Source organism: Nerophis ophidion, linkage group LG23 (genome assembly GCF_033978795.1).
Source record: "Nerophis ophidion isolate RoL-2023_Sa linkage group LG23, RoL_Noph_v1.0, whole genome shotgun sequence".
Lineage (NCBI taxonomy): Eukaryota > Metazoa > Chordata > Actinopteri > Syngnathiformes > Syngnathidae > Nerophis > Nerophis ophidion.
In genome coordinates, this window is record NC_084633.1 from 1,441,566 (window position 1) to 1,467,205 (window position 25,640).

The following is a 25,640-nucleotide window of genomic DNA, read 5'->3' on the forward strand; positions in this document are numbered from 1 at the left end:
ATTTTCATCCAATTTCTGTCTCGGTCGGGTAAACGTAGGTTTCTGTAGTGGGTGTGGGGGCTGCGCTCACAGGAAACTTGCGGTCACATAGGCAGGAAATGTTGCTGTTGAAAGACGGGCAAATAAACAAGCCATCTGGTCCCGTCCATTTTATTTATGTAACGGAAATGATATCAAAGTACTTTACACGCAGAGCAGGGTCTACAACCACACTCCTGTTTCTCACAATAGTGGGTACACCACTCACTTTTCTCCAAATACAGCATTTTACTAAATATTTCCATGACACAAAGCTGAAAAATTACATTTTGAGAAACAATCTAAAGCAGGGGTCTCCAACCTTTTTGAAACCAAGAGCTACTTCTTGGGTACTGATTAATGCGAAGGGTTACCAGTTTGATACACACTTAAAAAAATTGCCAGAAATTTGCTCAATTTACCTTTAATAAATAAATCTATATATATAAAAAAAGTGGGTATTTCTGTCTGTCATTTCGTCGTACATTTTTTTTCCTTTTTACGGAAGGTTTTTTGTCGAAAATAAATGATGAAAAAAAAACACTTATTTGAACGGTTTAAAAGAGGAGAAACACAAAAAAAATTCAAATGTAATTTTGAAACATAGTTTATCTTCAATTTCGACTCTTTTGAATTCAAAATTCTACCGAAAAAAAGAAGAGAAAAACTAGCTAATTCGAATCTTTTTGAAAAAATGACAAAAATAATTTATGCAACATCATTAGTAATTTTTCCTGATTAAGATTAATTTTACAATTTTGATGACATGTTTTAAATAGGTTAAAATCCAACCTGCACTTTGTTAGAATGTATAACAAATTGGACCAAGCTATATTTCTAACAAAGACAAATCATTATTTCTTCTAGATTTTCCAGAACAAAAATTTTAAAAGAAATTCAAAAGACTTTGAAATAAGATTTAAATTTGATTCTACAGATTTTGTAGATTTTCCAGAATATTTTTATTTTATTTTAATCATAATAAGTTTGAAGAAATATTTCACAAACATTCTTTGTCGAAAAAACAGAAGCTAAAATGAAAAATTAAACTAAAATGTATTTATTATTCTTTATAATAAAAAAAATAAATTTACTTGAACATTGATTTAAATTGTCAGAAAAGAAGAGGAAGGAATTTAAAAGGTAAAAAGGTATATGTGTTTAAAAATCCTAAAATCATTTTTAAGGTTGTATTTTTTCTCTAAAATTGTCTTTCTGAAAGTTATGAGAAGCAGAGTAAAAAAATAAATGAATTTATTTAAACAAGTGAAGACCAAGTCTTTAAATTGTTTTTTCTGCGATTTTCAAATTCTATTTCAGTTTTGTCTCTCTTAGAATTAAAAATGTCGAGCAAAGCGGGACCAGGTTGCCAGGAAATAAAAAAAATAAAAAAATAAAGGCAGCTCACTGATAAGTGCTGCTATTTTAGCTATTTTTAGAACGGGCCAGCGGGCTACTCATATGGTCCTTACGGGCTACCTGGTGCCCGCGGGCACCGCATTGGTGACCCCTGATGTAAAGTAGTCAGTGAACAGCTTGTTATTGGCATCCCCCCAAAGATAAATGTAACTGTGAAATACAAAAGAATGAAGCAGAGTGTCCTACACGTTGATCTGATTGGGTATTTAATAATGCGATTTTAGATTGGCTGTAACATGAAATAGAGAAAATATGAATGTCACACCCACTTTCGATCGACACATTTTACAATCAAGTGAAACGCAACAAACAGTGAAATATGAACGCGAAGGGTACAAAATAAACCCTCCTACAATCTGATGTATATGATACATCACTAAGCTTCAGAACTTTGTTGTGAAAATCTCCTTCCACGTCTGTGGAAACGCTCCCCAGCCACACTGCTTGGTGCCTCGCTGATTTGCTGTGACTTACATTACCATAGTAACTAATTAGAGGACCATAGTAACTAATTAGATTACCATAGTAACTGGTATGTCATCCAAAAGCGCAGATTCCAACTATTGAAATACTTTGTATACCGTATTTCCTTGAATTACCGCAGGGCATGTAGTATGCGCCTGCCTTGAATTACTGCCGGGTCAAACTCGCTTCCCGAAATAATTAGCGCATGCTTAGTATTACTGCCTGGTCAAACTCGTGACGTCACGAGTGACACTTCCCCTGTCATCATTTTCAAAATGGAGGAGGCTGATTTCCATACCGGTAATTTAAAAGGGAAGAAGATTAAGAGCTATTCAGTATGATTTAAGGTCAAAGCTTAGGTCTCACTCAATTTTTTACTGCATGACTTTGGTAAGTGCCGGAGTGAGAAGAGGTTTTAAAATAATTAGCGCATGCTTACTTTTACCAAATGCCTTTGCTAAGCGCAGGAGTGAGAAGAGGTTTTAAATTAATTAGCGCCCCGGCGGCAATTCAAGGAAATACGGTAGATCAAGACTTGCGGTCGTTAGAAAACATTACCGCACATCATAATGGCAGCTACACTTTCCATCTTAAAGATCTAAAAAAATTATCTGGGAATGTCCGGCGGGCCAGATTGAAAAGTTCAACAGGCCGCATGTGGCCCCTGAGCCTTAATTTGCCCAGGTCTGGTGTAGAGTGTCTGTGCTGTCTGAAGATCAGCAGAGTAACCATGTAACACTCTTCCGTACCAGTAGATGGCAGCAGGCAGCTCATTGCTTTGTAATCCTACTTTGAGACAAGGGAATTAATTATGGTTTTGGTTTGAAGTCGTATCGAACCATTGCGTCAGGTATTTGATGAGAACGACTTTATTTTGTCAATATAGGCTATTGAGTTTCGTTTTTAACATTTTATACTGGTGGTGTCAGTCATGTATTGGTTACTCGGGTCACAGGACAATACCGGAACCATTGTATAAATAAAATAATGATAATTGGGTTGTACTTGTATAGCGCTTTTCTACCTTCAAGGTACTCGAAGCGCTTTGACACTACTTCCACATTTACCCATTCACACACACATTCATGGAGGGAGCTGCCATGCAAGGCGCTAACCAGCACCCATCATGCGTGTCATCATTCCGCGTTGTTTCTTGTTGAAAACGTCGCGGAATGATGACACGCATGATGGCGCGTGTTTGTGACGTTATTGGTTGTAGTGGACATATTAGTCCAGCACCACTCACGGCTAATAGTTGTCTCTTTTCATCGAATAATTAGACGGTATTTTAAACATCTGTGTTGATTAATCTTTTGCAATTTGTTCAATTAATAATGGAGACTCTGAAGAAGACTGCTGTTGGTGGAAAGCGGTGGTTTGCAGCTGCCTTTAGCACCGAGACACAGCCGGTGTTTCTTTGTTTGTTGTGAAGCTTTAACACAGAGCGATCAGGCGAACATGTTTCTCTACGTTAACCAGCAAGTTTTTGGATGGGAAAACTGGGATATTATGTCGGCTCTTACCGGAGACTTGAGTGGATTATGCGACCTCCTCCTGTTATTGTCAAAAAGGCAGCTGTGATCTTGGCTCCTCCATTGGCTTCTCTGAGAGACACTGGCGTTCACCGCAGCCCTCCGACTTTCAGGTATGACTTTATAATCTCACTAAAACACTATTAACACAATAAGCAGATAAGGGATTTTCCAGAATTATCCTAGTAAATGTGTCTAATAACATCTGAATCGCTCACACTGCCGTCGCATGGAGCCAGTGCTTCTCTTTTTTTAACTTCCCTCATCCACAAATCTTTCTTCCTCGCTCAAATTAATGGGGAACTCGTCGCTTTCTCGGTCCAAATTGCACCTACTGCTGGTGGCTCACATTATAAACAATGTGAGGATGCGAGGAGCTCTACAACCCGTGACGTCACGCGCACATCCTTTACTACTTACAGGCAAGGCTTTTTTATTAGCGACCAAAAGTTGAGAACTTTACCGTAGATGTTCTCAATTAAATCCTTTCAGCAAAAATATGGCAATATCGCAAAATGATCAAGTATGACACATAGAGGCTTCACGGTGGCAGAGGGGTTAGTGCGTCTGCCTCACAATACGAAGGTCCTGAGTAGTCCTGGATTCAATCCCGGGCTCGGGATCTTTCTGTGTGGAGTTTGCATGTTCTCCCCGTGAGTGCGTGGGTTCCCTCCGGGTACTCCGGCTTCCTCCCACTTCCAAAGACATGCACCTGGGGATAGGTTGATTGGCAACACTAAATTGGCTCTAGTGTGTGAATGTGAGTGTGAATGTTGTCTGTCTATTTGTGTTGGCCCTGCGATGAGGTGGCGACTTGTCCAGGGTGTACCCCACCTTCCGCCCGATTGTAGCTGAGATAGGCGCCAGCGCCCCCCGCGACCCCGAAAGGGAATAAGCGGTAGAAAATGGATGGATGGATGACACATAGAATGGACCTGCTATCCCCGTTTAAATAGGAAAATCTCATTTCAATATGCCTTTAAATTGCTAATAAGTGAACTAATAAGTGACACATTTGGCACACAACAATGGCGACAAGGATGGGATAGTGTCCCCCTGGCCTTTTTTCAATGAAAAAAATGTGCCTTGGCTCAAAAAAGGTTGAAAAACCCCGCATTCGTAGATTGTACGGTCAGTGTTGCACACTCCTGTAGGTGGCGGTATGTATCTTTAAGTCACGCTGCAATCCACCATTTTGACCAAAGACGAAAAAGCAGCGGAAGTTATAAAAAAAGAAACAGAAGCAATTGTTAGACATGTAATTCTTGCTAAAATTAATAATAACTATTTTGTGAATTCCAGCGATAATTTAGTTCCGACATGTTAATTATACACACTTCGTGTATTTTCCCCTCGTATCTAAAATAACCTCCTGTGTTTACACTCAGCTGCTCGCTAAATGCTACTAGCATTTTCGGATAATATAACTACTTTCACTGCAAAGATAACCGCCCACACGACTTTTTACAACTTAAACTGCCGACTTCTCACAGAGTACAATGACACGCCACGGAAAGAATTGCACGGCCGGGGCAGTCTACACGTACCACGAGAAAAGGAAAGATACAGGTAAGAATTGAGAATATCTTGTCGAGTACAGTTAACATAACTGCTGCTCTTTATGTCGCCTAACATTGTAGCTAAATAGGTCCCTCAACCACAACATTAACGCCTATTTGTGTAAAAAATATGTTTTACATACTTTTTAGACTGAATGTGGAACCAGATGAATGATTATGTATTGTGGTGTTATACAGTCGTGGGCAAAAGTTTACATACACTTAAAGGTGCTGGTCATATTATTAGAATATCATGAATAAGTTGATTTATTTCATTAATTCCATTTAGAAAGTCAGACTTGTAGATTGTATACATTCATTCCAAACAGACTGATACATTTCAAGTGTTTTTTGCCAAAAAGGAGATGATTATAGCTTACAACCAATGAAAACCCTGAATTCAACATCTCAGAAAATTAGAATATGGTGAAAAGGTCAGATATTGAAGACACCTGGTGCCAAACTCTAATTAGCTAACTAACTCATAACACCTGGAAAAGCCTTTAAATGAGGATGTCGTAGTCGTAGTGGTTTGTACAGTCCTTTGAGACATTTGTGATTTCGGGCTATATAAATAAACATTGATTGATTGATTGACAGCCAGCACCTCATCCATGGCCACCGGACTGGACCCCTTCCAGTGGGACAGAGGAGAAAAAGAAAAGAAACGGCAGATTTCTTGCCGGGACATATGGTACAATACAATCAGCAAGATAGGCTGGAGCTAGACCGTGTTGTATTTTATACGTAAGTAGTAAAACCTTAAAGTCACATCTTAAGTGCACAGGAAGCCAGTGCAGGTGAGCCAGTATAGGCTTAATGTGATCAAACTTTCTTGTTCTTGTCAAAAGTCTAGCAGCTGCATTTTGTACCAACTGTAATCTTTTAATGCTAGACATGGGGAGACCCGAAAATAATATGTTACAGTAATCGAGGCGAGACGTAACAAACGCATGGATAATGATCTCAGCGTCGTTAGTGGACAAAATGGAGCAAATTTTAGCGAAATTACGGAGATGAAAGAAGGCCGTTTTAGTAACGCTTATAATGTGTGACTCAAAGGAGAAAGTTGGGTCGAAGATAATACCCAGATTCTTTAACGAGTCGCCTTGTTTAATTGTTTGGTTGTCAAATGTTAAAGTTGTATTATTAAATAGATGTTGGTTTCTAGCACAACCAATAAACAGCATTTCCGTTTTTTTGGCGTTGAATTGCAAAAAGTTAGCGGACATCCATTGTTTAATTTCATTAAGACACGCCTCCAGCTGACTAAAGTTTGTTACATCCGACATCACATGGACAAATATAAGACCTCCTGGAGGAAAGTTCTGTGGTCAGATGAAACAAAAATTGAGCTGTTTGGCCACAGTACCCAGCAATATGTTTGGAGGAGAAAAGGTTAGGCCTTTAATCCAAGGAATGCCATTCCTACCGTCAAGCATGGTGGTGTGCTGGGGGGGCAGTACATCTAAGAAGGACAGCTCCAGACTGGAGAAACTGATCAGGCGGGCCGGATCGACAATCGGAATGAAACTGGACTCACTGGTGACGGTGGCAGAGAAGAGGACTGTGGACAAACTAGTGAGCATCCTGGATGATGCCAGTCAGCCTCTGCATACCGTTATCAGTAGCCACAGGAGCCTGTTCAGTGCTAGACTGCTTCATCCCAAGCGCAGGACTAATAGACTCAAAAACTCCTTTGTCCCACATGCTATTAGACTGAACAACTCTTCTCTGGGGAGGGGGGCGGGGGGTACTGGGATGACAGGGGATGCAAAACAATAACAGTGCAATACGTTTTCATAACATGGTCACTACTGCCTAGTTTCTCTTGTTATATTCTTATTTTACTGTTATATTTTTATTCCCAATGTTGCTTTTTATTTTTATTCTTATTGTAATATTTCTCTATTTTGTTTCCATTTAAACCCCCATTATTTACTTTTTACTTTTTAATATTGATCTCAACTCTGTACACTGCTGCTGGAATTTTAATTTTCCTGTAGGAACACTCCTGAAGGAATCAATAAAGATCTATCTATCTATCTATCTATCTATCTATCTATCTATCTATCTATCTATCTATCTATCTATCTATCTATCTATCTATCGTAGTATTAAGCTCTGAGCCTGTTTGGCTGCCAATGGAACTGGTGCTTTACAGACAGTAAATGAGACTATAAAAAAGGAGAATGACCTCCAAATTCTTTAGGACAACCTAAAATCATCAGCCTGGAGGTTGTGTCGTGGGCGCAGTTGGGTGTTCCAACAGGACAATGACCCACAAACACACGTCAAAAGTGGTGAAGGAATATCTAAATCAGGCTAGAATTAAGGTTTTAGAATGGCTTTCCCAAAGTCCTGACTTAAGCATGTGGACAAGGCTGAAGAAACAAGGCCATATCAGAAAACCAACACATTTAGCAGATTTGCACCAATTTTGTCAAGAAGCGTGGTCAACAATTCAACCAAAAGCTTGCCAGAAGCTTGTGAATGGCTACCAAAAGCGCCTTATTGCAGTGAAACTTGCCAAGGTACATATAACCAAATATTAACATTGCTGTATGTATACTTTTGACCCAACAGATTTGGTCACATTTTCAGTAGACACATAATAAATGATTAAAATAACCAGAATTCATGAATGTTTTTTTCTGACAAACAAGTATGTGCTCCAATCACTCTATCACAAAAAAATAAGAGTTGTAGAAATTATTGGAAACTCAAGAAAGCCATGACATTATGTTCCTTACAAGTGTATGTAAACCTTTGACCACGGCTGTAAGTCACCTTCTCTTTGTGCTTTAGCGTTAAGAGACATTACCCATGATGCTGTAGAAATGCAATCATAGTATACATAGTCTAGTATACAATCTATACTGAATCAATCATAGTCTAATATACAATCCATACTGAAAATGTAAGTCTGTGTTTGTGTTCCTATCTAGCGGCGTCTGGTTACGGCACACAGAGCATTCGCCTGGGGAAAGATGCCATTAAAGATTTTGACTGCTGCTGTTTGTCATTGCAGCCCTGCCAGAATCCGGTGGTGACGTATGTTTGTCAAACACACAACATATAAACATATTTGTCACATGTACTATCATCTGAAAACTCATCTGAACTGGAGTTAGGGCTGGGCGATATATCGATATAAACGATATATCGCAGATTTGTCTCCGTGCGATATAGAAAATGACTATATCGTAATATTCGATTATATGTTCTCACACAGTTGCTTTTAGCTGGGGGCATTACATTACTGGCGTTTCTCGCTCCTCAATCAATCAATCAATCAATGTTTATTTATATAGCCCCAAATCACAAATGTCTCAAAGGACTGCACAAATCATTACGACTACAACATCCTCGGAAGAACCCACAAAAATGGCAAGGAAAACTCACACCCAGTGGGCAGGGAGAATTCACATTCAGTGGGACGCCAGCGACAATGCTGACTATGAGAAACCTTGGAGAGGACCTCAGATGTGGGCAACCCCCCCCCTCTAGGGGACCGAAAGCAATGGATGTCGAGCGGGTCTAACATGATACTGTGAAAGTTCAATCCATAGTGGCTCCAAGACAGCAGTGAGAGTCCCGTCCACAGGAAACCATCTCAAGCGGATCAGCAGCGTAGAGATGTCCCCAACCGATACAGGCGAGCGGTCCATCCTGGGTCCCGACGAGCGGTCCATCCTGGGTCTCGACTCTGGACAGTCAGTACTTCATCCATGGTCATCGGACCGGACCCCCTCCACAAGGGAGGGGGGGACATAGGAGAAAGAAAAGAAGCGGCAGATCAACTGGTCTAAAAAGGAGGTCTATTTAAAGGCTAGAGTATACAGATGAGTTTTAAGATGAGACTTAAATGCTTCTACTGAGGTAGCATCTCGAACTGTTACCGGGAGGGCATTCCAGAGTACTGGAGCCCGAACGGAAAACGCTCTATAGCCCGCAGACTTTTTTTGAGCTCTAGGAATCACTAATAAGCCGGAGTCTTTTGAACGCAGATTTCTTGCCGGGACATACGGTACAATACAATCGGCAAGATAGGCTGGAGCTAGACCGTGTAGTATTTTATACGTAAGTAGTAAAACCTTAAAGTCACATCTTAAGTGCACAGGAAGCCAGTGCAGGTGAGCCAGTACAGGCGTAATATGATCAAACTTTCTTGTTCTTGTCAAAAGTCTAGCAGCCGCATTTTGTACCAACTGTAATCTTTTAATGCTAGACATTGGGAGACCCGAAAATAATACGTTACAGTAATCGAGACGAGACGTAACAAACGCATGGATAATGATCTCGGCGTCTTTAGTGGACAAAATGGAGCGAATTTTAGCGATATTACGGAGATGAAAGAAGGCCGTTTTAGTAACGCTTTTAATGTGTGACTCAAAGGAGAGAGTTGGGTCGAAGATAATACCCAGATTTTTTACAGAGTCACCTTGTTTTATTATTTGGTTGTCAAATGTTAAAGTTGTATTATTAAATAGAGGTCGGTGTCTAGCAGGACCGATAATCAGCATTTCCGTTTTTTTGGCATTAAGTTGCAAAAAGTTAGCGGACATCCATTGTTTAATTTCATTAAGACACGCTTCCAACTGACTACAGTCCGGCGTGTTGGTCAGCTTTAGGGGCATGTAGAGTTGGGTGTCATCAGCATAACAGTGAAAGCTAATACCGTATTTGCGTATGACGTCACCTAGCGGCAGCATGTAGATGCTGAAAAGTACAGGGCCAAGGACCGAACCCTGGGGAACTCCACACGTTACCTTAACATAGTCCGAGGTCACACTGTTATAGGAGACGCACTGCATCCTATCAGTAAGATAAGAGTTAAACCATGACAGGGCTGAGTCTGAAATACCAATTCGTATTTTGATACGCTCTAATAAAATGTTATGATCGACGGTATCGAAAGCAGCGCTAAGATCGAGGAGCAGCAACATAGATGACGCATCAGAGTCCATCGTTAGCAATAGATCATTAGTCAGTTTTGCGAGGGCTGTCTCAGTCGAGTGATTTGCCCTGAAACCGGATTGAAAGGTTTCACATAGATTGTTAAACGCTAAGTGCTCATTTAGCTGCTCTGCAACAATTTTTTCGAGGATTTTCGAAATAAAGGGAAGGTGAGACACCGGTCGGTAGTTTACCATGAGGTCTGGATCGAGGTTAGGTCTTTTAAGGAGAGGATGAATAACCGCTTTTTTGAATGCAACGGGAACAGTGCCCGAGGAAAGTGATAAGTTTATAATATTTAGCACTGATGGACCTAATAATACAAAAAGCTCCTTGATAAGTTTCCCAGGAAGTGGGTCAAGTAAACATGTTGTTTGTTTTATTCCATTTACACGTTGTAACAATCCTTCTAATGTTATTTCATCAAAACGAGAGAAACTATTTTGGATATTTGCAGTATCCGCCGTATATACAATCGTATCTGTGTTACTATAACCCCGTTGTAGCTGGGACGCATTGTCTTTAATCTCCTTTCTAATAAGTTCAATTTTCTTATTAAAGAACTTCATAAAGTCATCTGCCGAATGGGTGGAGCTACTGGAAGGAGTCCCTTGTTGGGTTAGCGATGCTACTGTACTAAACAAAAATTTTGGATCGTTTTTATTAATGCGGATGAGATTTGAGTAATAATTAGTTTTAGCTAAGGTAAGCATGCGTTTATAAGTTATTAAACTATCACTCCATGCTTGATGGTGCACCTCAAGTTTAGTCGTGCGCCATTTGCGTTCCAGCTTTCTACATAATAATTTCTGAGCTCTAGTTTCTTCAGTAAACCATGGCGTACGCCTTTTTGGAGCCTTTTTTAACTTCAGCGGTGCTATACTATCAATGGTTTCGCGCAGGGCGTTGTTAAAGTTGTTAGTGAGGTTATCAATAGAGCCCACATACTTTGGGAACGGTGCCATTACCGAGGGCAGTAGGTCCGCAAGAGTCGTCGTTGTGGCAGCATTAATGTTGCGGCTGCTATAGCAGTTATTATTATTATTAGCTTGCCGAACATGAGTCTGAACTTCGAATTTTATAAGGTAATGATCGGACATTACTTTAGTATACGGGAGTATCATAACTTTGGAGACGGTGATACCTCTGACAAGCACTAGGTCTATCGTATTACCGCTGCGATGCGTCGGTTCATTTATTATTTGTGTAAGACCACAGCTATCAATTATAGTCTGGAGCGCCACGCACTGTGGGTCCAATGGGGTATTCATATGGATATTAAAGTCCCCCATTATAATTATATTATCGGCGTGCGTCACTAGATCAGCAACAAACTCTGAGAATTCACTAATAAAGTCCGAATAGGGCCCTGGGGGGCGGTAGATAACGGCCAGGCACAGAGGCAGAGGTGTGGCAGACTTCATAGAAAGCACCTCAAACGATTTATATTTATTATTTAAGTTAGGACTAAAGTTAAAGTTTTCGTTGTATATTAGTGCGACACCCCCTCCCCTTTTGAGGTGACGGGCAATATGCGCATTCGTATAGTTAGGAGGGGATGCCTCATTTATCGCAAAAAAGTCGTCTGGTTTAAGCCAGGTTTCGCTAAGACCGATGACGTTAAGGTTGTTGTCTCTAATGACCTCATTGACTAATAACGTTTTGGGAGACAAAGATCTGATGTTTAGAAAGCCCATATTATAGGTAGTGGGCTGTTTTAAGGAGTTGTTGATAAAATTATCCGTAGTAGCAATATTAATAATGTTGCGTTTATTATGCGCAGTGTACTTAAAATAATTACGACCATATCTCCTCGTCTCTTCTTCTCACAGAGACATAAAACAAGCCCGCCTTCTTACATACGTCACATACTGTCGCGCGTCTATCGTCATACGCTCTCGCCGACCAAAGAGGTAGCGGCATGGCTAACGTTAGCTAAGGGCATTAAAATACAGGCGTTTCTCACTCCTCCTCGTCTCTCCTTCTCACAGAGACGGAAAACATGCCCGCCTTCTTACATACGTCACATACTGTCCCGTGTCTAGCGTCATACGCTCTCGCCGACCAGAGAGGTAGCAGCATGGCTAACGTTAGCTGAGGCAGCTTGCGACATTACAAGAGAGAGAAGGTGTGAAACTGATCACAAATGGCGGAAGAACAATTAATGCCCAAAATAAAGAGCGGGGAATCCATCATCTGGCGGAGGTTTGGCTTCAAGTGGGAAGATATTCACCAGACAACAGCAATTTGCAAAGTATGCAACAGAAGTGTTTCTACAAAAAGGTAGCAACACTATTAATTCGTTCTTTCATTTAAAAAGTCACTCATGAGAGAATGAAGAGTATTTAATAAATACAGTTTTGGTCAAATGACATAGTTGTGATTTCCCTCTCTGCATGAAAGTTTAAAAGTAGCATATATTAATGCAGTGTGAAGAAGAATGTTTTAATGTAGACACAGAATCATCATACTGCTGTGATTATATGCATCAAGTGTTTATTCAAGGCTAAGGCAAAATATCGTAATATATATCATATATTGCAATATGTCATAAAAATATTGCGATATTAATAAAAGCCAATATCGCCCAGCCCTAACTGGAGTCCACAGTTTCATGTTTAGTTCCATCTTAAAAAGGCAATAACAGTCCACAATTTTGATGGTAGGTTTATTTCAATAGAAATAAATATTTAAAAAAAATAACATACAGTAAAGGTTCTAAGTTAAATTGTATGAAGTAAGTATTTGATCCTTAAGTAGAATGTGAGTTAAAGTACCAGCAAAACGGAAAAACAAGTTGCCTCTAAATTGTCATCATTTGTATCTGATTTATAACACCAAACAACTTCCAATGTTTGTAAGTGATTAAATATGATCAAAATAATATAAATCTCAGAGATTCCAAAGCCATTCTGACAGATAATGAGCAAGCCGGTCACATGATCTGGGATGTACTGGTGGGAACCACAGATCCCTTCACCAACAACAATGTTAATCTTGCATGTTTAAGTCTGGGCTCAGGCCTCACCTTTCTCTAAATATTACACCAGTAAATGAATTCTTGCATGGAGCTCCAACAGACGAGTTTATGTTGTACTTTTTCTATTATCTAACTATTGAGCCAACAGTGGTCTCTGTCTCACCAAGCTTTTTGCTGATTGATTGATCGATTGAAACCTTTATTAGTAGATTGCGCAGTATAGTACATATTCCGTACAATTGGCCACTAAATGGTAACACCCGAATAAGTTTTTCAGCTTGTTTAAGTTGGGGCCCACGTTAATCAATTCATGGTAAATTCATTGATGGTCTTAAGTCATCAAGTTTTGTGCAGATTTACAATCTTGACAGGTCCCAAGGTGGTGGAGAGGTTTGAATGAAAATGAGTGTTCCTGTGACAAGTGTATTTTACACACACAACAAATTGACATTATGAGTAGTTTCGTAAAGGGACCAGACTTGAATGGATATGTTTCATGGACACATAGCTTGTCTGTGGGGGTAAGAATTCTTGCTGGGTAGTAGAAGGTCAAATATTTATTTCAAACCTACAATAAAAATTTAGGACCCTCAATGTCTTTTGTATTGTTGGATAGCATATAACGTAACGTCTGGTTGCCGTCGGCTCGGACTCAAGCACATGAATGTGGAACACAATTGAAAGCAACGTGAAAATGCAGCATATTCACTGTTCTAGCCAGTGGAAATGGTTCTATTAGAAATTTTGGCTTCAAAGCAGAGGTTTTAAACGGTGGTACGGGGAGGTACTGCAGAAAAACACAATCAGCTAACTGCTCTAAACCCTAGACCACCGTTTGATAAGATATCTTTAGGACTAGTTTAATATAAAGCACAATTTTACTGAAAATGTAGTATAAATATTGGTTCTCCGCCCCATTTCTCCATCATTTTGGGGGTCCTTGACCTGGAAAAACATTGAAGACCCCTGCTTTAAGGTATTTTCAGAGTTCCTAAGATACCCGTTATAGAGGGGAGAACGTTAAAATAAACAAAAGACGCAGAGAAATTTGGCTGGTGTTTTTAATAAGCCTCTGACTCACATCGAGTGGAGCAGAGTCAACAACATGATCGAGTACTTGCATATGAGCAATTTTCTTTTGAAACTCCCACATGAAATGGATGTGTGTGTTACTGTATAGCGTCTTTGTTGCAATGTCTAACATCAGTTAAATGGCAATAAGTAGTTTTAATAAACTTAATTAATACATCTCTTGTAGGCTGCATTAAACAATGTACCGATTCTGGATATCGCAACATTTTATGGAACACCACACATTGCTGAACAATCAAAGTTATTGAGTGTCACAATCACTGCAGTACATGACACTTGATGATGTCAATCAAACGTTTGGCATGAGCTTGACTATTGAATTGTGGTGGCCACTAGATGTCCCCGAAACACAATTACCACTCCATTTTGATTTTAAGACAGTGTATGTCAATCCTGGGCTCGGCATCTTTCTGTGTGGAATGTGCATGTTCTCCCCATGACCGCGTGGGTTCCCTCCGGGTACTCTGGCTTCCTCCCACCTCCAAAAACATGCACCTGGGGATAGGTTGATTGGCAATACTAAATTGGCCCTGGTGTGTGAATGTGAGTGTGAATGTTGTCTATTTGTGTTGGCCCTGCGATGAGTAAGCGACTTGTCCAGGGTGTACGCCGCCTTCCACTCGAATGTAGCTGAGATAGGCTCCAGCACCCCCCGCGATCCCCAACGGGACAAGCGGTAGGAAATGGATGGATGGATGTCTATTCCATATGGTTATTAATGAATACCTTAGTGTTTTTCTTTTCTTATCATTGTTCTCTGTTTGACTAATTCCACTCGATCAAGCCTTTTCTAACGTTACATTACAATTTTGCTGCTATTGTATCTGTTCAAAATTGGTATTGGTTAATACTCAAGGTGCTAATAATGTCATCATATTGGAAGTGTAAAAATTGACACCCCTTTGACACAGCATATGTATTTGTGTTCTTCTCAGTCCAGATGGATATTTGTATGAAAAACAGGCCATTCTTGAATACATTCTGCATCAGAAGACAGAAATTGCCAAGAAAATGAAGGTATGTCCTCAATGTTGTGCATGTTCTTTTTTACATACAGTTTTTCCTCTTCATTGTTCTCTCAAATTATTAATTATTTAGAATGTTATTAAGTATTTAATTTGTATTTTCCTGGATCTATTTTTTTAGTTGTATGAAAAGCAAAAACAAGCTATGAAGAATGACAGTCAGCTGGAGTCTAAATCAGAAGAAAGGGAGAAAGTGGAGAAATTTAAGACCAGAGAGAACAGCATTGTCTCCAAACCGATCAACCCGTTCACTTCTGGTACGTGTGATGAGCACCTTCATGCTCTCATTACTGTGTTTGCTGATCTATTAATCGGGAATGCATTAAACAAGTGTAAACTGTCATTCCACTGTAGGACAGAACAGAGGAAGTGACAAGGGCAGCAGCAGTTCATCAGCAGGAGCAGCAGCAGCGTCGACGTCCTCAGTGGCCTCCTCTAGCCAAAGTCTGCCCAGCTTCTGGATTCCCTCTCTGACACCTGAAGCCAAGCCTACGCTAATTAAGAAACCAGTGAGTGACTGCCAGGGAGGAAAATTGCGTTTGCATTTGTGAGGAAAGGTGCTCTCATATCTCACAATTTTTCTTAACTCTAGGGGCCCACTGTGGGGCCCACTAAAGGGCTGACAAAAATATGTGGTTCTTAGCTCTGGTCCGTGTGGGCCGCAGCGGTACTCTGTTGTAATACACTTTTCCACCACTTTTGGCAGTAATGACAATATCAAACAGAAGAAGTCTGGATCAAAAGTCAATTAACTATTTAAGCGCAAAAAATTTGCTAAAATGGTGTAACTGTATTTCTATTTGCACTTGAATTTGATCAAAGTTTATTAGAACATATTTGATCTATTATTTCAGTTTGATTTTTTTTTATTTTAGCACTGCAGAATCGTATGTAAAACATTTTTAGGTAATTTATGAGTCCTTTCTTTTGCAGTATATTAGTATTTTTTGTAATCAGCCTGAACTACGCCTTAATAATATTTTTTGTTGGTTGGCTAGATCAGAGGTTATCAACCCTTTTGACGTCCGGACCCAACTTATCCACTACCGAAGGGCCCAGGGCCCACTCAAGTATTAAAACTGAATAAGTAACCTTACTCTTGATTTTATCGTGTTCAATAATTACATCTAACCTACCTAAATTTTAACAGGATTAACCTCGTCAAATGTATGTGTTAATCACAAAGATAATAATCAAGCCTTAGTTCAGGCTGATTAGAAAATTGAATTCTTATTAAATATACAGCAAAAGAAGGGACTTATAAAAACTTTCGCTCCAGAATTCTTCTTTGTTTGATGTTGTCATTACTGCCACAGGTGGTGGATAAGTGTATTCCAACTGAGTACAGCTTTGGCCCATACGGACCGAATCTATGTTTGGTGGTCCAAATTTTATCCATGACAAATAAATTAATTGTGAAACTCTGTCATGATTTAAAGCCGTGTTTCCCAACCCTTATAAAGGCAAGACAAAATGTTACCTTACAAATCTCATGGCACAACACCAAACATGAATGTAGAGTGGCAACAGATGAACTTTTGCCATCTAGTGGAAGTGTTGAATTGTTCAGCTTGTTGTTATACGTTGCTGGCATTGATAGATGGTAAATGATCCATAGATGAATCAAGATACGTTATTTGTAGAAACTGAATAATATTTTCGAACCAAATAATTAAAATTTACGCATAATTTCCCGCAACATACCTGAATATTTCTCATTGCACCCTAATGTGTTGTGGCACTAGGGTTGCAAATCACTGCATAATGTTTTGTTTCTTTTTACAATTCACTTTTGTCCTAACAAGTGTTCATAACTTGTTTAAAGACAACAGAAACATCAGTGTACACAAAGAAAGTTTTGATTACAGGCTAGCAGCTTGGAATGCCTTCACTGACTGTACTGAAAAAAACAACATAAATGCTTGTTTTTCCTGTCTTTTGTATACTCTTTGATTTAAAATAATGTAACTTTTCTGTATACAAAAGCAGTGTAGTAAATGTACAGTTTACTGTTAAAGCTTTTGTCCTACAGCACTACTTTAATTTGTTGACAATGACATTTGACCAGACTGAATGAGTGTGACATTTTAGTGACTGTCCAGCAGCTAACACCTATTTGAACACGCCAAAGCCGAATACAAAAATTCGTAAAAAACATATTTAATTATTTCAAATACTTGTAGCTGGGGATAAGTTGATTGGCAACACTAAATTGGCCCTAGTGTGTGAATGTTAATGTGAATGTTGTCTTTCTATCTGTGTTGGCCCTGCGATGAGGTGGTGATTTGTCCGAGGCAGATGCAGCTGAGATAGATTCCAGCACCCCCCACAACCCCGAAAGGGACACATGGTAGAAAATGGATGGATAGAAATTACTTCTAGAACCAAATAGCTATCCCTGTCATTGCTCAGTGTTCTTGGACACTAAAAGACATTTATTTTTGCATCTTGTTTGCATTTCTCCTGCAGCCCACTAATTTAGCCTGAATTACTTGCACCCTCAGCTGTTGCTGCCATGTAAAGAAAACATGATGGTGCCACTACTTCCAAATGCAGTAACCACACAAAATAACCCTGCTGACACAAATGTCGGGCTATTCACAATGTATGATTTACAGCATGATAAAAAATAATTTTAATCATGCCCATTCCCTTGCTTTTCTAAAACCAAAATGTTTTTATTGTTGACCCTTTCCTGACGTAATTCACCCTCTTTATTGTCTGTGATAACTGTTCATTTTCACTTTTATAAAAGCGTTTGCCTTGCAAAATAGGGCTGAGCAATGAATGAAAAAAATATATATATATCAAAACCGACAATGGGAGCTTCTGACGTAGAAATTGCCTTCTTTCTCTTCTCTCATTCCCTTGACTAACACGATTTGTGTATTTAAATGACATGCAGCCAAAGCTGTGATGCAAGGCGTCAAGGCTGCCAGTAGAAGTACAAGAATATATCACTTTGCAATCCAGTCTGCAGCACAGTCATGGAGCAAAATCTAAACACTAAAACCGACGATACAGCACCAGCAGCTTGTACCTAAAAGAATGCTGTGTCAGTTGTTTGGACACACTTTGGCTACAATAAGGATTATGTTGACCAAAAAGGTTGAACGTTTCAGATTTAATGTCATGAAGACCTTTGTTTGTTTATGCATGTTTGATGAAGGAAAATTGATCTCTGAGTCCAAAGATCAAAACCACCCACAGGTGTCCACTTTCAACACCGATTGTTAAAGTAATGCCCATTTATTAACTTTTATCATCCACCCAAAATCTTTTCTTCACATCACGGACAACGCTATTAAATGATCTCACAGACCGGAAACAGTTTTTAAAAAATACTTAACTGCTCCTCCTCGACTGCCTCCCTCTTTCAAGGCGTCCTGCAGGGTTTAGTGCCTGGCCCTCTCCTCTTCATCCTCAACCACCCCCCAGATTATCCAGCTATGGTCTCCAATTCCACTGTTGCGCCAATGATATCCAACTATATATTGCTACAAAATCCATCAACCCTCAGACCCATTCTACCCTCTAAACCAGTGGTTGGTAACCTTGTTGGAGGCACCGAACCCCACCAGTTTCATATGCGCATTCACCGAACCCTTCTTTAGTGAAAAATAAAATGTTTTTTTTTTTTTCAAATTCAAGACAAAGTTGTGTGTTTTTGGTAACACTTTAGTATGGGGAACATTTTCTAAGTAACAAAGACTTAATTTTGAGTTATTTGGACACTAGGGGAACATATTCTAAGTAATAAAGACTTAATTTTGAGTTATTTGGTTAGGGTTGGGGTTAGGGTCAGGTTAAGAGGGTTAGGGTTCTAATAAGGCCATGCCGAATAAAGCATTAATTAGTACCTAATGACTAGTTAAGAGCCAATATGTTAATAATTTGCATGTTAATAAGCAACTAAATAATGGTCAATATGTTCACCATACTAAAGTGTTACCATATTTTTTTTACTGGTGCACAAAATGAACCGTGCATGAACATCACCTTGTTCAAACAACAAAACTAAGGCAGTGCATAAACTCACAACAAATTACACACCTGCAAATCAATCAGCTGTTGCCGTATCCGTAATATGCCAACAGGGAGAAGTTTGTATTGACACGAAGAGTCGGGTGTGTTTTGACCTTGGCCGAACCCCTGAGGTCGACTCACGGAACCCCTAGGGTTCGATCGAACCCTGGTTAAGAACCACTGCTCTAAACGTTTCTTTCTATTATCAGCTTCTTGATACAAACAATTTTCTCTTATGTGTATCAATCCAACATCCCCATCATTGATCCAAACTCCCTCACCTCTACATCCAAAGTTCTTTGATAACTGTACCCTCTCACTATTACGGCACTTCCGGAGTCATCCCTTGGAGTCATCTTTGACAGTTTACTCCCTTTACACATTAGTCACTAAAACACCTTTTCACGACAGCCTGAACATTATCCGCCTCAATCCTTCACAATATTACGCATAGACTACCGTAAAGCATTCTCTTTGGCACAACCATCAGTCTCCTCGACAAACATATTCAGAGGTCTGCTGCCTGCCTCCTCACCAGTTCCGGAGACAAAATCTCTCTGTCTTTCAAAATCTCCATTGGCTCCCTATCCCCTACCACATCAAACTCAAAGTCCTCCTACTCACCCCTGAAGTACTTCATAACCAGGCCCTCTCCTACCTTTATAGAGTAACTGCACTTTTTTTTTTTAAATTTTGCCTATCATACACGTATGTGTGCGTGTGTGTGTGTGTGTGTGTACGTACAATGCTGACTCCCATTAGGTCTTATTTATTTATTTTTAGAATCCTAGAAAAAAAAAAGACGTGTTCTTGTCTCTCATAATGATTGTGAATTATTGACAAAATTCCAAAACAAGTGCAGTTCCCCTTTAAAGACTGGCTCCAACTCTAGAACTCCTCCTGTACCCTCCACTCCTCAGACGCACACCTCCTGACTGTCTTTCTGACCAATAACCGGGCCTGGGGTGGAGGACATAGCCTTTTCTGTTGTCGCCCCCTCCCTGTGGAACATACATATGTGACACTACTGAACCTAACACCTTCAAGATTAACTTACAAGCACACATGTTCCAGACTACTTTTAACTGATGAAAAATTGTCACTTTTTGTATATAACAACATTTTAATCTTTTAAAGAGGCTGTTTGCAACAGGCTCAGTTAGATTTTTCAAAACAAAAGAAAATAACATGAACACCATCACAGCTCACGGTTTACCATTAGTGGTTTAACAAAACATATACTTTTTAAAAGAGTCTGTTTTTTTGTATTTACTAATTAAATCGGCTAAAAATTACTTCTCGGTCCAAGGAATTTGTTTGGCTTTCATGCTAGTCACTCACTGGTGTCATGCCACACAAACACACACTCATCTTGTGCATGCAAACAAAAGCAGACCCAGAGAAGCAACTAACAATTTGTCATGTGGTTGATATGATAGAATATGCATTCATTAATAGATAAGGTTAGCTATCTAAATGTATATCATTAGCTGACAACACACAAAGCTAATGCGCGAGCACATGTTATGAACGGGCATAGTTACATTATTACGTGCTGAAAGTGTAAGAGGGCCAGATATAATGCTTAAAATACAATGCAAAGTTAGGGCCATGCGTTAAGGCTGAAAACAACCCATTTAATCTTGATTTGCTGTGTTTCTTGTCTTGTTTTTCCAGTCCTATTTGTTGTTTTACCCAATGAAGCGTCTGAAATAAAAAAAAAAAGCGCTCTACAAATAAAATGTATTATTAATATTATTATTGTACTGTTTCCTCTCATTGCTTCTTTCCCTACGTTTGACAGAGCAAGACTGTGCTGTGTCCGATGTCAGGACAACCTATAAAGATGAATGAGCTGATTACAGTGCGCTTTACCCCAATCGACCCGAGCCTGAACCGAGTGGCCCTGATCAACCGCCAGGTCAGTTTGTATCAACAATTATGTCAGCCAACAGCTACATGGCAAAAGCTCATCATTTATACTAGTTAGTGTTTCGAAGACTCCATCTCTTTTGACAGCAAGAAATGGAAATTTTATTAGCCTCAATTGTAAAATGTCATGTGACTATTATTGTTTCTCCACTCTAATAAGTAATGGAAGCTCACATGTGTAGAGACAATCGGGTCACAAATGAACCAAGCGATGCCTCAGGGATCACAGCTGCCTGCAGTTTTTGTGTTCTGGTTCAATGCAGTCTTAAATCAATCCCCAGGGATTCAGAAAATACAGTGAAACCCGTTTAAGTCATAAATATATATAACATAACATAAATGTTACTTGCCATAATGTATGTGCGTGTAATGTAATTGTAGTGGTAGCAGAAATAAAATGAGACAAAAAGTGAGTAAAAAACATGAAAAACCAAAGAACTGTTACTAACGGTAAATTTCTTTTTTCACCTTTTTTATGTCACAATCAAAATACAGCCTGTGAGTGCAATTTAATGGGGGATGGGCCACCACAGCACTTGTTCGTTGAGAAGAACGATAGATACATTCATGTAATTTACCTCCCCAAAAAACAGACAACAATTTTAGGGGTGCTTTCGAATAGTCTACTATTTGACAATTCGATTCAGAAGAGTCTTAATAAACACTCAACCTCGTAGTCATTGGACATTGAATTTTTAAAGATTCACGCGGTCTTCAAAGCGACTCACAAAGAAGTCATTAATAAAGTTGTTCTTTTACTTCAAACCATTCTTATTTTTTTTGTCTTTATTTTCAAAATAAATTAAATTGCCTAATCAATTATGATCGTTTTTGACAGCTCCACCAGCTTATTCTTTTTCCATGCTACTGCACTTGTGCTGACTTGATTCCAAAAGGCAGACCAAAACAAGCCTTTTGGCGTGGTTATGAACTGTTTTTATAAAGATGACGCGGGGTTACCCAAGTGGAGCGGAGAAGGCGAAAAGAAAGCAAACTGTTTTTTAAGACCACCCTAGGTGTCACCTAACAAGATCTCCTGTCAGTGCAGGATACAAGTGAAGGATGATGCTTTTCATCACCAATATGTGAATATTATAGTACTCGATGTGGTAAACTAAATGAAGTGAGGTGAAGAAGCAGACTTACTGGATGGAGTTGTAACGACAAACTACATTCACAGACCATCGCACTATAATTTGTATGTAAGTTAAGGCGAACATTTTTTTTAAACTTTTGTATTTATTTTATGGAGTGTGTCCACGATACATTATTCACAAGGATTCGACGGTTGCACCAGACTAAATTGTCATCTGTAGACAATCTAACATACAACACACGGGAAAAACAAGTAACCCAACCACCAAAACACAAGGACAACTTATAGAAAAGACAGCAACATATTCTAAAAGTACATCACACGTCAGCCCTTACGTATCCAGGCACATACTATTATAAACCCCTGGTATTCAAAAGGGGACTTATAGAACTGTTCTTTTATAAAATGCATATGCTGGAAATTATAATTCATAAAGTAACTGTTTAGAGAGGCTTAAAATTCATAAAATGCCCAAGGACACAATGCATAGATAAAAAAAACTCATACTTTAAAGCTTGCAGCAATATAAAATACATAAAACACATGCTAAAAACCTGTAATGTATACGGTGAGTAAATGAATGCATACATTTAAAAGCTATGCTAAAAACACTACAGTATTACATGGGCAAATTACTACAGTGTTCCATCGGCAAACATGCCACGCTACATACGGGTTTTCATGTTAAAATACTAATCAGACAATGTTTGCAACACTGGTTGCTCAATAACCGATCTTTTGCAAAAAATAAATTATTGTAATTTCTTAGATTTTTCAGGTCTGTGGGAAGCTTATATTAGTCTTTTGTTGCTTTCGTAGGCAAAGCCGTTTGAGCAAAGGCAGTTTGTCTCTGTGGGTTCTTGTTGCACCAAATCCTATTTGTTGTACAAACAAATAAATGGATGTATGGGAAACAGTTTTTTTATATAGTATAAAATATAAAAACAGAAATTAAAAACATGAACAAAATGATGGAAAAAGATGTTAGCGAAATTTTGCAGTTTCTTTATTACGACTGACAAAATTACCAAAAAATGAAAGCAGTGATTGTTTTTGGTCTCGATAATATATCGACAGCCTGCCAGAGGGAGGGCTGTAGACCATGAATTGAATAACGTGGACCCCGACTTAAACAAGTTGAAAAACTTATTCGGGTGTTACCATTTAGTGGTCAATTGTACAGAATATGTACTGTGCAATCTACTAATAAAAGTATCAATCAATAAAAAAACACACAACTGTTGTTTTGAAATGTCTCAATTGTTGCTTCTTCCTCCTTTCAGGACAGGTACGTCTGTGCAGTAACCAAAGACGTGCTGGGCAACAGCATTCCCTGCGCTGTCCTGCGACCTTCGTGAGTCACCACGCCATCTCATATATGCTTTCACTTACATTTGAATCCTAAAAGACCGATTCCATCCTGTGATTAGGGGTTGTGTGGTGACGCAGGAGTGTGTGGAGAAACTCATCAGGATGGACATGATGGATCCTGTGAGTGGAGACAAGCTCTCTGACAAAGACATCATACCTTTGCAGAGGGTACGTGCACACGTCATATTGGACTTGACAAACTGACTTCCCTATTCATTGTGAAATATGAGTTATCTTTCACATATCACCTTATTTATCATTAAAGTTAAGACTTATTATCGTTGCTCAACCTATTTTTACACCTGACCGCAAAGAAGGTCACATAAGGAGCCATACCCATTTTAAGTGTGGGAGTCAAATTGCATTGCATGGAGCAATAAAATAAAAATATTTTTGAAAATGCAGGATAACTCATCAGGAAACATTATTATGTTCCTTTTATGATTCAATGTGGCACTGACTTTTTAAAAATTTTCTAGTCATTCAACATTGAAAGTGTATATATATGCAAGTGGTTAGGGGGTAGGTGGATCGATCCAATTATGGATAAGATTGATGCACAAAGCATTATCAAATCAATACCAGCCTATTTGTGACTTATATATTTTAGTTCCAATGTGTTTTTGATGTTACTCCTACCCTTGACTGTTAAATTTGTACCTGCATAGTAATATTGTAGTTTGGTTTTAGTTAGTAGTTTGTTCCAAAATGTCAGATGAAAACCGAGTCGTATAAAAATGTAATTAATCTGTTCCAAATACAATTTCAGACCCCCAAAAATATGCAAAACATGCAAAAAACAAAGCCAAATACACATGAATGATCTCTTACATGGATGCATGAACATTTAACGTTACTTTTACCTTCATTAAAGACTCTCCTAGGTGAACAGAGGGAGGAGGGGAAGGAAGAAGTCTTTGCTGAGTGTTCTGTCTTTAAATTCAATGGTGTTTTTCTGTCTCTATCAAAATGCTGGCACTCGCAACATTATTTGGTCCCAAGGTTACTTATTTTGCAGTTGTACTCAATAACAAAAAGAACAGAGACTAAGTCACCAACCCATGAGAATCTCTGCTTTGGTTCTCAATTGATGATACGCAAGCCAACGGATTGGTTTGTTCACATTTCGATACAGTAGTAACTGGATAGTAGACAAGAACCGTGTTAAAATGGTAGGTATACGAAACTGAGGTACCGCTGTATTATTAAACTGTTCACACATACTGTAAGTTTGTTGATGCATCTTATATTTGTTTCCCTAAAATCCTGTGTGACAAATCATGATCCACAAATTTAGAAACAAATTCACTCAATGAGCTTGAAATATGTCTGTATCAATATAGGTCTTTGTTTACCTGACTAATATGCAAAACCAGGAATCTCTTTTACTTATAATTTCTAGTTTTAAGATGACCGTCTTTTGTCCTCGCAGGGAGGAACCGGCTTTGCTGCATCTGGTGTGGATCTCAAGGCCAAAGAGGCTCGTCCAGTGATGCAAGTGTGACGGGTACTTTTCATGCACACACCACCAATATTCTGGCACAAATCATTAACAAAATTTATGAACCCCACAAAAAAACTCTGATGTGTAAATTAGTGTTAAGATTTCTCCTTTTTTCGTGAACTAAGGCCAGACCGAAAATAATTTGTTTTCATAGTGCAGCATGACACCTTGAACATACTCACTATAGTAATTATAATGGAAGGGTCTTTGTCTTTTTGTATCGTGGAATAAGAAAATAAAAAGGGGGTCTTGGTCAGTTTTGTCATTCGACACATCTATTAATATAGCATTGTTATTAAAAGTAATAATTTACTGTACCAATGGTATTTTATTTATATTTTTGGTCAGCGACATTTGTATTGTCCTTTATTGACCGTAGTAGAATTGTACTTGACTTCAAGCTGGAAGTTGTTTATAGAAAACAATTTGAAGTTGATCTCATTTGACTATCCCAGGATATGATATAAAATAGTAGTGTTTGTAGCATATTTTTGCCATTAAATGACATTTTAAACACATTTAACAATTCTAACGCTTTAATAGTGGCTCAAATAGTTCTATTCACCAATTCTTTCTTATATTTTTAATTCAATGCAAAGCTAGGGCTATCAGCTGTTCGCTTTAAAATTGCTATGGAAATCCTGTTACGATAGCAAAAATAG

General features: G+C 38.8%; 1 protein-coding gene across 1 annotated transcript; it reads left to right on the top strand.

Moving 5' to 3' along the window:
* Positions 1-4,620: 4,620 nt before the first annotated feature.
* Positions 4,621-25,234, top strand: LOC133541155 (nitric oxide synthase-interacting protein-like). Its single transcript, XM_061884271.1, has 9 exons — positions 4,621-5,003; positions 7,942-8,047; positions 14,960-15,041; positions 15,171-15,306; positions 15,404-15,558; positions 20,880-20,996; positions 23,387-23,457; positions 23,534-23,642; positions 24,907-25,234. The coding sequence occupies exons 1-9, from the start codon at positions 4,934-4,936 to the stop codon at positions 24,976-24,978; spliced, it is 918 nt and encodes a 305-aa protein (XP_061740255.1). The 5' UTR covers positions 4,621-4,933; the 3' UTR covers positions 24,979-25,234.
* Positions 25,235-25,640: the final 406 nt, after the last annotated feature.

Coding starts and splice junctions, on each gene's coding strand:
- LOC133541155 (XM_061884271.1), top strand. CDS start 4,934: ATGACACGCCACGGAAAGAATTGCACGGCCGGGGCAGTCTACACGTAC. Junction 8,048..14,959: donor TGCCAGAATCCGGTGGTGAC/GTATGTTTGTCA, acceptor TGTTCTTCTCAG/TCCAGATGGATATTTGTATG. Junction 15,042..15,170: donor AAATTGCCAAGAAAATGAAG/GTATGTCCTCAA, acceptor CTATTTTTTTAG/TTGTATGAAAAGCAAAAACA.